At 42.6% G+C, this 15745-nt stretch overlaps 1 protein-coding gene across 1 annotated transcript; it reads right to left on the minus strand.

Annotated features, from left to right (window-relative positions):
- Window positions 1-347: 347 nt before the first annotated feature.
- Window positions 348-13934, minus strand: LOC144683347 (CD40 ligand-like). The gene is made up of 5 exons (XM_078546282.1): window positions 13479-13934; window positions 12684-12821; window positions 11501-11567; window positions 7033-7125; window positions 348-1451 (listed from the first exon to the last, which is right to left on the minus strand). The coding sequence occupies exons 1-5, from the start codon at window positions 13638-13640 to the stop codon at window positions 1039-1041; spliced, it is 873 nt and encodes a 290-aa protein (XP_078402408.1). The 5' UTR covers window positions 13641-13934; the 3' UTR covers window positions 348-1038.
- Between the last annotated feature and the right edge of the window lie 1811 nt (window positions 13935-15745).

Consider the following 15745-nt stretch of genomic DNA (forward strand, 5'->3'; position numbering starts at 1 on the left):
TGTTCGCTGCGATCGGTGGTACTTAGCTTTCCCTCAATGTCAGTTCAATCAGATTGACTCCCCTTCTTTAACCTGCTCACTATATTTTTCATACGAACTCCGCTTAGGCAAGAACACGAGGGACATGCAGCGCATGCAATGCTCACTCGGAAGCTTTGCCCCAGTGCTGTCGACCTGTGGTTTTCTGTTTACAGGCTTCGAGGCTGCTGTTTCTACACAGGATGCATTTATCAACCATCTCCAGTCAGCACTTAAAATCAGTCATTGTTCAAGAGTGTAAGTTTAATCACAAATTCGGTGAATCAAAATACACCCCCCCCCCTCTCTCTCCTCTCTCAATTTGCAGGATTTGACAATCCCTCCCCTCTCCCAACGAAAACAAAAAGCTGAATGTTTAAAGGGGGGTAAAAGCCGCCGAAATGACCATTTCCAACCCAGTTGGTGGCTGACTCCGAAACCAGGCGTTGCAGCTGAGCCCGAGGTCAGCTCGAAGCACAAGGAATAAATATCTAATTGCAGGTCCTGGGGTAAAGGTGATTGCAATTCGCACCCAACTGCTAAAATCTGACCTCAAACATCACCGAGTATTGATTCAGGGAACAGATATTTCAGTATCAGTTTCTTGCACGTGTTGCTCTAGTGGAGAACTGGTGTGAGTAAATGTGAAGGAGTTTGAGGAACTGCGCCCACTCAATATCTTGCAATGTTTTTAGAATGTTGATCTGTTAAGATCTGTAATTTTTCTGTATTTCTATGGAAATCTTAAAAGAATGAAATGGGATGTTTGATTTACAGCGGAACTGGAGACTGCTAGCAGTGGGAGGGGTGATTAAGAAGTGTTGAAAAGCTGGAATTTTTTTTACTGAATTGTATTTTGTTGCTGACTGTAGAATTATAAAACCTTGCAGATTTCTTTGGGAAAACTCTGCGAGGAAGCAGTTAAAGCAATGAGCCACTGACAAAAGACCTGAGCTGTTGAGAAATGGAACCAATTTTCTATCTGACAGCAAACTTTAAGTCAAGTTTTAGCAGAAGGACTTAAAGCTGAAAGATACCAAAGTAAGTGGCTTTGTCATAGCTGAGCAGATCTGTTTTAGTAACAGTCACAAACAGCTTGTCTCCTGTTTTCAACTCAAACACTCCTCCTTGATTGACTGAGTTGAAACTAGCAGCCTCCTTTTTGTCCACTGGTGTTTTGGATGCCTTCATTAGTAGAGTCACTTGCCCCTTTATTCTTTGCAAATAGACGTACTGAAGAAACGGTGCACTGGATGAGTTCTCACTTTTGTTACTGGATAGTCGAAAACTAATCTGACAGTACACATAGTAAAATCCGGGCTCAGTTATAACTAGCTTACCACTGGTATAATTTATGTTGTTTGTAAAAGCAGGAAACCCTTTAGCCATCCATTGTTTTATTGGTTGTCCTTTGTCATTAGGAAAGGCAGAGTCTAATGAGAGAAAAGAAAGTCAATTGTTATAGAAAGCATCAAAGAATCACCACTGTTTGAATTACTGCATAGTTTCAACCTGTCTAGGACATGTAATAAAGTGCATCTAATGTAAGCCAATTGTCTCAGACTAGTGACTAGAACCACAATAATGAGCCAAACACTAGACTCTTAAATGCTTGACTTTTTTTTTTAAACAGTTCTTTTTCTAATTAGCCTTTTCCTTCCTCGATTGTGACAGTTAAATACTGACTAACCTGAATGAATTGAACCATGATTTCAGCAGACTAGTTTCACCAGAACAGAATCATTTAAATCCAACCCAAATTTTCTTCCTTAGCATGTATTCCAATCCGTACACAGGGCATTGTAATTGTGATAGGTTCACAATCATTTAAATGATTAATTCATTATCTCCTCTAGAAAGGAAGAACTTGCATTTATGTATTGCCTTTCTCGTCCTCAGAGCACCCCAGAATGCTCACAGCCAATTAATTATTTTTGAAGTGCCATCAGTGTTGTCACATGAGCAATGCCGTAACCCGAATGATGCACAGCAAGATCCCACAAACAGCAACTTATATAATGACACATTAATCAGTTTTGACTGTGTTCATTCAGGGAATATTAATGGACAGAAAACTAGACATACTCGCCTGCTCCCCAAATAGTACATTGGGGTTATTTATGTTCATCTGAACAGGCAGATGGGCCTCAGTTTAATGCTTCAACTAAAAGGCAGCACCTCTCTGCCAATGTAGCATTCCCTCAGTGGTGCAATGAAATATCAGCTGACATTATGAACTCAAGACCAGAAGTGAAGCTTAAACACCCAACTTTTTGTTTCAGAGGCCAATTAAAATACTGACTCTCCATGTGGGGATTCTCAGATGTTGGCAGACAGACTCTTTGCTCCCTCAGAGATATGAGGTCTGTCTTTATGAATGAATCATGACAACGTCAATGGGCTATTGGACTTCAGAGGCACCATAGCCAAATCTCATACAATCTTCACCCAGAATCTATGTCAGCATGCTTTACTGTAGAGGCTATTGGAGAGAAATTGGGAGTGGGAACCCCGGCTATTTTGCTATTATTCGGCTCTTCTGTTGACCCAGGAGCATTTCAGCCAATGAGAGGAGCTCCACAATTGCCCTAGCTCAAATTGGTTAACTCAGTACTGATCAAACGTGTGGCCTGCCCGAGGTGACAAGTGTTACATCCTGCGGTTTGCTGAGGGGCCAATTACAACAGGAGCTGGAACAGTGGATCAAGAGCAGGTCCAGAGATCAATGGCTTCAAGCCATTGGCGATGAAATCACAAATTTCACAGCATCACCTTGTTTTTCTTTTAAAAAGTTGCCTTTCAGAAACTGCATTTGTGGTTCTACTGGGCCCATGTGACCTGTTTGTGGATTTTACAACAGAGCATTGGCACCTGGAGGTGGCCATTTCTGATCAATGATGTCATTCCATCAGTCTCAACCTTCTAATGATGTCCGCATGGACGGGGAGGTGTGGGGGAGGGGAGAAGTGAGAGAAGAGCAAAGTGAGGAGCTGGAGGGTGGGGAGGAGTGGGGGTTGAGGTGGGGGAAGGGGAGGGGAGGAGTGGGGGTTGAGGTGGGGGAAGGGGAGGGGAGGAGTGGGGGTTGAGGTGGAGTAAGGGAGGGGATGGAGCTGGGGGATTGGGGGAGGAGTGGGGGTTGAGGTGGGGGAAGGGGAGGGGAGGAGTGGGTGTTGAAGTGGGGGAAGGGGAGGGGAGGAGCTGGAGGGATGGGGAGGATTGGGGGTTGAGATGGGGGAAGGGGAAGGGGAAGGGGATGGGGAGGGGATGGGGCTGGGGAAATGGGGGAGCAGCAGACACCATTTACATACACCTCCACTGGACTTTCCTGGGACAGGAAACAAGGGGCAGAGACAGTATGGAATTGCCCCAGAATCTACCCCAGATTCTGCTGCCTGGCCTGAAGATCGTGGGGCCAATTCAGCCATGAGTTGTAAATAGCCCAGGGAACAAAACTGCCCGTAATTTGGTGGCGTTTAATAGTCTGACTCAGAGATCCCTATGGGGCTGAGCTGTGAAATGAAAAAGGTCACATTAGTACAGTCGACTCCTTTGAGGTTATGCCTGAGGTTAAAGCGCAGTGTGTGATAGTGGAGAAGAAACATTATTCGCATTTCACACTACACTTGACCTGAGAATGTTTAATGCTGACATTGGCCTAAAAAGTATTCCATTGACATCTTGCATCTTAATAGCACAAAGATGGTTCAGAAGGAAAAATCCTGTATATTTACTTCACGTTTGTTACAACAAGTATCAGAATTCTAAGGTTATGAATGGTTTTCATTCCGAAATATGTTCTTTTCAAATTCATTTCAAGATGTTATTGACCTCCCATGGCCTGTCGACAATGCAGTGGGATCTGACTATGCATCCTGCAGGTGCACAGGGAATAATAAATGGAGGTGGAGCAGGGAGTCATTTCTCATTCCTGATGTCATAACACCCCACCTCTCCAAACTATATTCTTTTTATTCTTTTCACGGGATGTGGGCTTCGCTGGCTGGGCCAGCATTTATTGCCCATCCCTAATTGCCCTTGAGAAGGTGGTGGTGAGCTGCCTTCTTGAACCGCTGCAGTCCATGTGGTGTAGGTACATCCACAGTGCTGTTAAGAAGGGAGTTCCAGGATTTTGACCCAGCGACAGTGAAGGAACGGCCATATATTTCCAAATCAGGATGGTGAGTGACTTGGAGGGGAACTTGCAGGCAGAGGTGTTCCCATGTATCTGCTGCCCTTGTCCTTCTAGGTGGTACTGGTCATGGATTTGGAAGGTGCTGTTGAAGGAGCCTTGGTGAAATCCTGTAGTGCATCTTGTAGATGGTACACACTGCTGTTACTGTGCATCGGTGGTGGAGGGAGTGAATGTTTGTGGATGTGGTGCCAAACAAGCGGATTGCTTTGTCCTGGATGGTGTCAAGCTTCTTGAGTGTTGTGGGAGCTGCACTCATCCAGGCAAGTGGGGAATATTCCATCACACTCCTGACTTGTGCCTTGTAGATGGTGGACAGGCTTTGGGGAGTCAGGAGGTGAGTTACTCGCTGCAGGATTCCTAGTCTCTGACCTGTTCTTGTAGCCACAGTATTAATATGGCTGGGTCCAGTTCAGTTTCTGGTCAATGGTAACCCCCAGGATGTTGATAGTGGGGGATTTAGTGATGGTAATGCCATTGACTGTTTGTGTGAAGAGTCCAGGAAAGCAAACCCCTTAGACTGCGCAAGTGAGGCTGCAGCTTTGTGTGTGTGTGTGTGTGTGTGTGTGTGTGTGTGTAGGGGGGGGGGGAGGGGGGGTACAGTTTCCTACACTCATGAGACCCCTCATAGTCATAGAGTCATTTACAGCACAAATGGAGGCCTTTCAGCCCATCGGGTCCATGCCAGCTGTCTGCGGAGCAATCCTGTCAGTCCCACTCTCCACTCAATCCCCGTAATCCTGTAAATTTAATTTCCTTCAGGTGCCCATCCAATTTCCTTTTGAAATCATTGATTGTTTCCACTTGCACCATCCTCGTGGGCAGTGAGTTCCAGGCCATTACCACTCGCAGCTTAAAAACTCTCTTCCCCACATCCCCCCTGCATGACTCGTGCAAAACCTTAAATCTGTGTCCCCCAGTCCTAGTGATGGGGTGTTACAGACAATCAGGGAGTATGTGTTGCTGTGGCAACATGCTCTTTGTAGTCTGGGCCTATGGATGGTGAAGGTAGAGGCTCCAACGCTCTTTCCATCACATGACTGACCAGGAATCTCCCCCACTCTTCCCGCCTGTCATTGGTGTGTGTTAGCGGGATTTGCAGATTGATACTCAACCTGTTTCGCAGTGTTATGAAAACACCTTCCTTAGCCATCAGGTCCTGCATTGGGACTTGAACCCAGAGCGTCTGGCTCAGGGGCAGAGACGTTACCCAAGACCCCCCTCCTAATCCTTGTACCATCAACCAAAGGGAGCAACCTTTCCTTGTTAACCTTATCTAAACCTGTTATAACCATTTTTTAAAATTCTTTAATAGGATGCGGGCTTTGCTGGCTTGACCAGATTTATTGCCCATCCCTAATTGCCCCTTGAGAAGGTGATGGTGAGCTGCCTTCTTGAACCGCTGCAGTCCATGTGGTGTAGGTACAGCCACAGTGCTGTTAGGGAGGGAGTTCCAGGATTTTGACCCAGCGACAGTGAAGGAACGGTGATATATTTCCAAGTCAGGATGGTGAGTGACTTGGAGGGAAACTTCCAGGTGGTGGTGTTCCCATCTATCTGCTGCCCTTGTCCTTCTAGATGGTAGAGGTTGCGGGTTTGGAAGGTGCTGTCGAAGGAGCCTTGGTGAATTCCTACAGTGCATCTTGTAGATGGTACACACTGCTGTTACTGAGGTGGAGGGAGTGAATGTTTGTGGATGTGGTGCCAATCAAATGGGCTGCTTTGTCCTGGGTGGTGTCAAACTTCTTGAGTGTTGTGGGAGCTGAACTCATCCAGGCAAGTGGGGAATATTCAATCACACTCCTGACTTGTGCCTTGTTGATGGTGGACAGGCTTTGGGGGTCAGAATGTAAGTTACTGTCTGCAGAGTCGTGTACACTTCTATCAAATCCCCTCTCAATCTCCTTTACTCCAAGGAGAACAGCCCCAGCTTTTCCAACCTAACCTTGGAACTAAAATTCCCCATCCCTGGAACCATTCTACTAAATCCCCTCTGCCCCTTTTCAAGGACCCGCACATCCTTCCTAAAGTGTGGTGAACAGAACTGGATGCAATTCTCTAGTTAGGACCTAATCAGAGCTTTATAAATGTTCTGCCTAACTTTCCAGTTTTTATGCTCAATGCCTCTAATTATGAAGCCCAAGATCCCATATGCTTTGCTAACCGCTCTCTCAATATGTCCTACACATGTACATGCACCCCCAGTCCCTCTGTCCCTGCACACTCATTAAGTCTATATTGCCTCTCCCTGTCCCTTCTATAAAAATGTAACACCTCACACTTCTCTGTATTAAATTCCACCTGCCACTTCCCTGCTCATTCTGCTAGTCTATCTATGTCCTGTTGCAGTTGATTATTCTCATCCTCATTGTCTGCCACTCCTCCCAGCTGGGTATTGTATTCCTGTATCCAAGTCATTTATACATATCAAAAAGAGCAGTATCCTAGCACTCTTACCATCCTCCTGATGCTAAATGTGTCCAACTGCTGGCGTGACTACACATCACATATGGAGTGTGTGACATACATCAGTTTAATATATTTCTAACTAATGCCCACTATATCACAAGATGGAGAGTGAAAAGCAAGGGGATTCCCCAGGAGTATAAGAGCCAAATATATTAAAGTCATGATATATAAAATATCACATCTTTATCTATTTCAATATATTAGAAATCTTACATTGATGTGCTTTTACCATTGACTTATTCATTTATAAATTCCTAGGTCTGTATTTATAACACACAATTCCTATGTAAACTTTGCACAGTGCAGGTAACTCTCCCAATAGTGAACCAATCTTTCAAATGATCCTTGGATCTTACCTGGTGTATTTTCAGCTCTGTTTGTAGCAATGAGATGAGCTGCAGTGCGGTGCAGGTTGTTGATGCTGTCAGTCATTGTATCAGGGTGGCTACCTAAATATCAAGATAAACAACATTGAAGAAAACTTTAAAACAATGCCACACATAATACCCACAGTCAGTCTGCAAAATCTTTTGCATTTCTAGATATATGTTGTATATATATCTTGCACTTCAATAGCACCTTTTACATCTTTAGGATGCCCCAAAGCACTTTACAGCCAAACAAAATACTTCCTGAAGCGTAATCACGGTTATAATGTAGGAAATGCAGCAGCCAATTTGTACACAGCAAGATCCCACAAACAACAATGTGATAATGATCAGATAATCTATATTAACCATGTTGATTCAGGGATTGAGATTCATTAGGACACCAGAGATAACTCCCCTGCTCTGCTTCAAATAGCATCCATCTGGGAGGGAAAATAGGAGCTCAGTTTAATGTCTCATCTGAGAGTGCAGCAACCCCTCAGTGGTTTGTCAGCCTAGATTTTTTTAGAGTGGAGGTTTGAACCCACAACCTCTGGCTCAGAAGAGAGGGTGTTACTAACTGAGTGAAGGCTGCGATTATCAATGTGGATAATATGTCATTTTGTTGCCACAGAGAAAGGATGTCAGAAGGAAGCAAGATATTGAGCGACAATGAAGGCCGGAACAAAAACCACTGAAGCAGTTCTGGATTGTAAGAGATCAGACCTCAGCCTCCGCCAACATTACAACTCAGTTGTGCTCCGTGTGTGAAATATTACTAGTTCAGGAAAGCACTTTGCAGTCTCTCAAACTCCAGGAACTGAGAAATAACTGGCCAGTCCCATCAATAATTGCCTTCCTTGGCCTGACTGCGTAGCAGCCCAAAGGTCTAAGAGGCAGCCTTGGAGACGCCATTACCCTGGACTGGGCTGCCCTTCACTCTGATCAGGCAGCCCCACCAACCTTTAATGGGATAAAGTACACGACAGCAATAGACATTTAGGATTGAGTGTTCGGGCAAGGGAAAATATGTAAAGTACAGTTAATGCCTTAAGGAATTTAAGCCAAATCCTGCAGCATATAAAGCAGCAGAACTGTGTCATATTGAGGGACAAAATCTGCTGTTAGAATAATGCAAACCACATGGCTTTCTTTGAAAGAAAATTGGTCCTTTTATATTGGTTATCAAAACTAAACAATACTAAACTCTTTATAAAGGACACTGAAGTCCACGATCTAGTCAGTGCTATTTCATAGTACAATGAAACAGACAAAAATTCAGCACATTAGCGCTTAGTGGGATGTATTACACACAGTACTTCTAAGGTATTTGTTAGGATTTTACAGTTATTGGGTAGCTTAATAATTATGGTACTGGATTAAAAACTTGGAGATGATGAATTTAGATCCCATCTTGACAAGTTATGAAATTGTATTGAAGAAATCTGACGATAAAAGTCATTGTTGAAAAAGCTAGCTGGTTCACTAATAGCTCACAGGGAGAGGTATCTGCTGTCTTTACCAGTCTGGCCTATACTTATTCATTGCTATGTGGTTGACCCTTAACTGCCTTCAGTGGAACTGGGGACAGGAAATAAATGCTGCATTGCCAGTGCTGCCCACATCCCATTAATAAATTGGAAATTACTGTACAATCAATGAACAATCCATCGGTGAAGAAAGGGCCTTTGGTCTTTAGCAGGAATATGTAGAGCCCCTTACTAACTTGACACATATCACACATTAACCATACGACTGTATTACAGTGGCTTTATGGTTTATAAAACTTTCTTCATTTGGATTTCTCTGTGGTGGAAATGCAAATACTGATGGCCACTGTGTGCACTGTGCAGCAAGTGGGTACATTGGCCTACACAGGGGATTATTTCAATGTAAGTTAGCAGAGAGTATTACTTATCTGGGAGATCAAAGCAAGTTTCAAAACCTCATTCAAAGCAGCAACTCACTGCCTTTGAGTTTAGGTAGTGAGTAATTGATGAAACAATTGTCTGCTGCAATCAACTATTAAGGCTTTTAGAAAATAGTTATACTGCTACTTGGGGTACAGTGGTGATTATCCTAATGATCCAGAGATATGATTTCAAATCCCACCATGACAGTTTGAGACTTTGGATTCAGTTAAAATAAAGCAGTTAAAAATGGGGCTGTTGTAAAACACACAAATGTTTTACTAACGTAAAAGCAAAAAACTGCGGATGCTGGAAATCCAAAACAAAAATAAATAAAAATACCTGGAAAAACTCAGCAGGTCTGGCAGCATCTGCGGAGAGGAACACAGTTAACGTTTCGAGTCCATATGACTCTTTAACAGAACTAAAGAAAAATAGAAAAGAGCTGGTTTAAGGGGGGGTGGGTGGGACAGGTAGAGCTGGATAGAGGGCCAGTGATAGGTGGACATAACCAAAAGATGTCATAGACAAAAGGGGACAGAGGTGTTGAAGGTGGTGATATTATCTAAGGAATGTGCTAATTAAGGGTAGAAAGCAGGACAAGCAAGGTACAGATAGCCCTATTGGGGGTGGGGTGAAGGGATGGGATCAAAATAGGCTAAAAGGTAGAGATAAAACAATGGATGGAAATACATTTAAAAATAATGGAAATAGGTGGGAAAAGAAAAATCTACATAAATTATTGGAAAAAAGGGGGATCGGAAAGGGGGTGGGGATGGAGGAGAGAGTTCATGATCTAAAATTGTTGAACTCAATATTCAGTCCGGAAGGCTGTAAAGTGCCTAGTCGGAAGATGAGGTGCTGTTCCTCCAGTTTGCGTTGAGCTTCACTGGAACAATGCAGCAAGCCAAGGACAGACATGTGGGCAAGAGAGCAGGGTGGAGTGTTGAAATGGCACACGACAGGGAGGTCTGGGTCATGCTTGCGGACAGACCAAATTGGAGAGACCAAACAAAGACTGGGTGACCGTTTTGCAGAACACCTTCAGTCTGTCCGCAAGCATTACCCAGACCTCCCTGTCGCTTGCCATTTTAACACTCCACCCTGCTCTCTTGCCTACATGTCTGTCCTTGGCCTGCTGCATTGTTCCAGTGAAGCTCAACGCAAACTGGAGGAACAGCACCTCATCTTCCGACTAGGCACTTTACAGCCTTCCGGACTGAATACTGAGTTCAACAATTTTAGATCATGAACTCTCTCCTCCATCCCCACCCCCTTTCCGACCCCACTTTTTTTTCCAATAATTTATATAGATTTTTCTTTTCCCACCTATTTGCATTATTTTTAAATGTATTTCCATCCATTGTTTTATCTCTACCTTTTAGCCTTTTTTGATTCCTTCCCCCCACCCCACCCCCACTAGGGCTATCTGTACCTTGCTTGTCCTGCTTTCTACCCTTAATTAGCACATTCCTTAGATAATATCACCACCTTCAACACCTCTTTGGCCTTTTGTCTATGACATCTTTTGGTTATCTCCACCTATCACTGGCCCCCTGTCCAGCTCTACCTGTCCCACCCCCCTTAAACCAGCTAATATTTCACCTCTTTTCTATTTTTCCTTAGTTCTGTTGAAGAGTCATTCGGACTCGAAACGTTAACTGTGTTCCTCTCCGCAGATGCTGTCAGACCTGCTGAGTTTTTCCAGGTATTTTTATTTTGTTTTACTAATGTGTTGGACTGTAATAGAAGCAAAGGAAATCTGTAGTGATTAGCTGGTCTGACTTGTACCTGACCCACACCTACTTTGAGCAAGTCACTCAGTTACATCAAATTTAGGGCAGTTATGGGGGAGCCTTACTGGTAATTTCCACATGCTGCCAGTGAATACTGTATCATTGAGAATCAGCTTTTAAAATCAGACACTGATTTGTATATGCAATACATAAAAGTCAAGTGGTGTAAGACACCACCATTCCGGTTTACCCTGACTGCAATATAACTCCTGACTGGTGTAAAGTGTTGGCAACTTTTAAAACTTTATGTGGGATCTTTTTAATATACCCCACCCCCACCTCCCATGATCATAATGTTAAAAATGAATCTGCCAGGAGTTTTCAGTGCGCACTGAGACACACGTACAGAGAGTGACAGTGTGACCCTGAATGATGCACAGGTAGTGGTATAATTCCATTCTGCTGACAATGCATCACACAGTCTGATACTGGTTGCTGCAGGACAAGTCCAATCTCAAGATGATTCATGTTTCACAGGCTTATTTCTATAAGTTACATTGGTATTTAAAAAGGATAGCCTTTAATTTATGGCTGACCTACAGGTTTTATCAATTTATAATTGTTTCTTTGATCTTGCCAAAGAATTCCCTCCCAGAGCATCTACAACATTTCCAAAAATTGAATCTTAGACACATTTTATAAAAATGTGATCCCTAAAAATGACTAGAGCATTTGTCAACTTGTAGGCTTTCTGCAGTTTCCTTTGTGGTGAATACAGTTAATAAAAGTTGAGTTTGATTTGTGAAATACCTATCTGTTTTTCTTGTTTTGGATCTCCTGTGCCATGTAGCTGTTGTTCAGTGTTGTTGGCCAAGTACTGAAAAGGGGGAAGATCACACAATTAGCATTGTGAAGATTACAGCATGAGAAAAGGCAGAGACAGAGAGGAGGACTCTCCCCATCAACACTATTGCACTCTCAGCCTATCTCAGTTCATCATGTTTTTCTTCCTGCACCAACTGTTCATCTATTTCAGAGTTTACCACTTTCCTTTTCAATCTCCCCTTAAAAAAACGCTGCTTTTAAACATCCGTGTAACCCTCAAGTTCTCTGCCTGCCAGATATCTACAAAAGGAAAAAAAATGTAAAAGATGCTGCATTTATATAGCACCTATTGGACCTCGGACAACCCCCGCCCCCCCCACCCCCCACCCCAAATCTTCAAATAGGATGAATGACATCCCAGAAGAAGCAAGATGAGTCCCCAGCTGATGGGTAATTTTGGTGAAGTTAGTTGAAGGAGGAATGATGTTCAGGGCATTGGGAGATCCAATGGCCGTCAATGTCTATCTCAGAAGGGCAACACTTCCGACACTGCAGCACTCCCTCAGCACTGCCCGTCTGCAGTCTGTACCATTTACAGAGTCCTCCCATTGCACCATTTCTTCCCAGGAACCAGGTTTTGTAGAATATGTCCGACATTAAATCAAATAAAACATTTCTCAATCTAACGTTTCATGTAGCTGAGCCCTCTGCACTTGAGTTGGCATCTCCTCAGGCTCCAGTAACTCAATATCCAACACATTATTTCACCATCTCTACCTGTGCTTTGAACAACCCTCAGTTCTACACAGAATCGTATATTAACCCAATATTTTTACAAACACATTCATTGGTTTAGACTCCGTTGTTTAGTCTTCATTCGGATCATCTCTCTGGTCTGACTGACGAATCAACTCTTCTCGAAGTCTCTGAATCGACTTTATTGTTTAAAATGTTGATCCCCGCTCTCGCGAGGCCATCTCGAAAAGCAGAAATAAACATTGACCCAGTTTAATAGACCTGGTTTAGACATCAAAAGACCAACAAAGTGACCATACCCAATGAAACCATCTGCAATAAGCAGGTCATTTCCAATCACTGGAAAGTACTTGTATATTTTGCTGCTATAGGATTGCAGGTTGAACAAGTTTTACAGTGTAAAAGGGTTTACCTCCTGAATCAGATGCTGAAGTTCGGATCTTATATCATCACAAAAACGTTTGTCCTTTTCCATGTGATTCTTATTTTCACATTTTTTTATAATTTTCAGGAACATATATTCTGGATCCGTGTTCACAATTTCCTGAACCTTTTGGAGGTTACAAAACAAACATATGTAAACTATCCCGTGCTGATGAAAGAGTTTGAAAGGACAGATAGATGATAGCAATACGTTTCCACCACATCTTTAACAGGAGTTAACCTCTGGCCGACCCAGCCCTTTCCCTTTCTCAATGTAATAAGATTCTACAATGTCCGGACATTTAAAAACAGCCTCTCCAGCGCTTTAATGCCATTAATAAGCAGGGCAGAGGAACAGTTTTGGTAACTCCGTTAAACAGCTGTGTAACTAGTTAAAAATGCTCTAATTTTATTATTTGCCGCCCAGTCAATGATGCTTAAAGATGATCATTTAGTATTTAGCAGTTTGTTTTTTTTTACTGATTTCCATTTGTTTTTGCATTTTATAGAAATGCAATTTTATAGAAATAGAATAGAAATTCTTTTCACTCCCTGTGTTTTGCTGAATTCCTGAACATCCCATAATAAATCGTTATTTTGGCTTCTGAGTAGTTCTCTGAATTTAATATATACCTAGTCAATCGAATATTACAGACAACTAATAAAGGCTCAATGCAACGAAAGAGTACTGCAGTTAATTTTTAAAAAAGCTGTTAAATTAATAGTAAAGATATCAACAACGAATTTAACACCTTGGACTAAAGAGCCCTTCCATTTTCCTCACCTTGTCAAGTTTCACTGAAAAATAGACGTACAGCAAGGCACTTGTGACCATGTGTCCGAGCAGCAAGACAACGATCAGGTGGATTAATACTCGGACAGACACAGAGGGCTGGTGTTCGCAAACCTGCCGCTGCTCAGTTAACTTGTTTGACGTTTCACTCATGTTACCAACCAATGCAGACACTGTCAGTCCAGTTCCCCCTGTCACAGTGGAGTTCCAGAGTGCAGCATTCAATCTTTTGTCATCTCGCACCTTTCAGGAAACCGAAGAAGTTCTACAGCACATTTCTTCGAAGCCTCCACTTCCTGCATGGAAAATATGTCTCGCTTTTGTTAGGTTTGCAGAGTTTCTTGTACCAGCAAAACCATTCCCTCTTCCTTTAATCCTCAACTAGACTTTTCCCCTCTTACTGGATAAGATGAAACCTGATGTCTTCCCCTGGTTGACACTTTAATGCAGAAAGCTGGTTTGATTATTTGAGGTCACTACTCAGGGAGTTATCTCTTGATCAATTCGCATTTCCTGTAGCAACTATTTCCTTTTATTTTTCTAACCTTTCTCTTGCAAACTGGGTGCAAAGTTGCTCTTTTTCTCTTTGCATGAGAATGCTTTTCTTCCAAAATTATTTCCATACAGCCATGTTGCTTTTCAGTATTTGTGATGTGGAAAGTGCTGAACACTTGCAGTTTAACATTTCAAAGTGTAAAACCGTTTGTGCATCGCCTTGGTTCTCAGTTTCATTCGATGTTCTAGTTCCCTGTACAGATCTCTTCTCAACCATGTTGTGTGCGAGTGGAACACCCACATTATCTACTAAAGTAAGTTTTGCTCAGGATCACTGCATTCAGGACAATCTGACTCTTGTGTTAACATCTCATTAGTTAATGTTCTGAATGCACTCAGTTTTATTGTACAGGCTATTTCTAAAAGAACAATGGTTTAGAGATTTACTTTCAACAGGTTCAATGCCAAATGCATTTAAACATTAATGCAAATTCACCACCACAGGTTTCACAGTACCCCTGGCTTAGTATGGATGCTGATTTTTAACTTATATTTGTGAGTGAGATTTGTATTATGGTATAAAATACTGCTTCAACCTCAGCTGGACTCCTGGACCAGCTCTGGGTGCTGCACTTTAGGAAGGATGTGAAGGCATTGGAAAGAGTGCAGGAAAGATTCACGAGAATGGTTCCAGGGACGAGGAACTTCAGTTATGATGAGAGATTGGAGAAGTTAGCATCATTCTTCTCAGAGAGGAGAAGATTGAGAGGAGATTTGATAGAGGTACTCAAAATCATGAGGGTTCTGGACAGGGTAGATAGAGAGAAACTGTACCCACCCATGAAAGGGTCGAGAATCAGAGGCACAGATTTCAGGTAATTGGCAAAAGAAGCAATGGTGATGTGAGGAGAAACTTCTGCCATTGGAAGTAGTTTTTGCTTATTTACTTTATCAAAACTGTAATGATTTTGAACACCTCTATTAAATCCCCCCTTAAGCTTCTCTGCTCTAAGGAGAACAATCCTAGCTTCTCCAGTCTCTCCACATTAAATGAAGTCCCTCATCCATGCTACATTCTAGTAAATCTCCTCTGGATCGTCCCCAAGACCTTGACATCCTTCTTAATGAATTGAGCCAAATTGGACACAATCCTCCAGCTGGGATCTATTCAGTGTTTTACAAAGGGATAGCATAATCCCCTTGTTTTTTTACTCTAAACTGCCATAAACAAAGTCAAGGACCCTACATTCTTTAAAAGCCTTCTTAACCTATCCTGTCACCTTTGGAGGTACACCCCCATGTTCCTCAGTTCCCGCACTCACTTTCAAATTCTACCATTTAGTTTATTTTGCCTCTGCTTATTCTTCCTACCAGAGTGTATCACTCTTCTTCTCTCTGTTATATTTAACCTGCCAAGTGTCTGCCCATTTCACCAGGTTTGTCTATGTCCTTCTGAAACCTGCTACTGTCCTCTCCACAGTTCACTACATTTCGGAGTTTCATGACATCTACAAACTTTGAAAGTATGCTCTGTACATCCAAGTACAGGATCTTCATGTTGGAATGTTGGCCAAGAAAATAGGAGCAGGAGGAAGCCATTCAGCCCATCAAACCTGGTGATCAGTACCTCACTTAATTACCTTTGCTCCAATTCTCTTGATACCTAAGACAAATCTACCCATCTTCATTTTCAAAATACCATTTAATTCCCAGCATCCAAAGCTTTCTGGGGAGATAATGTAAAGTTTCTGCTACACTTCGTA

This window comes from Cetorhinus maximus, chromosome 8 (genome assembly GCF_964194155.1).
Source record: "Cetorhinus maximus chromosome 8, sCetMax3.hap1.1, whole genome shotgun sequence".
NCBI lineage: Eukaryota > Metazoa > Chordata > Chondrichthyes > Lamniformes > Cetorhinidae > Cetorhinus > Cetorhinus maximus.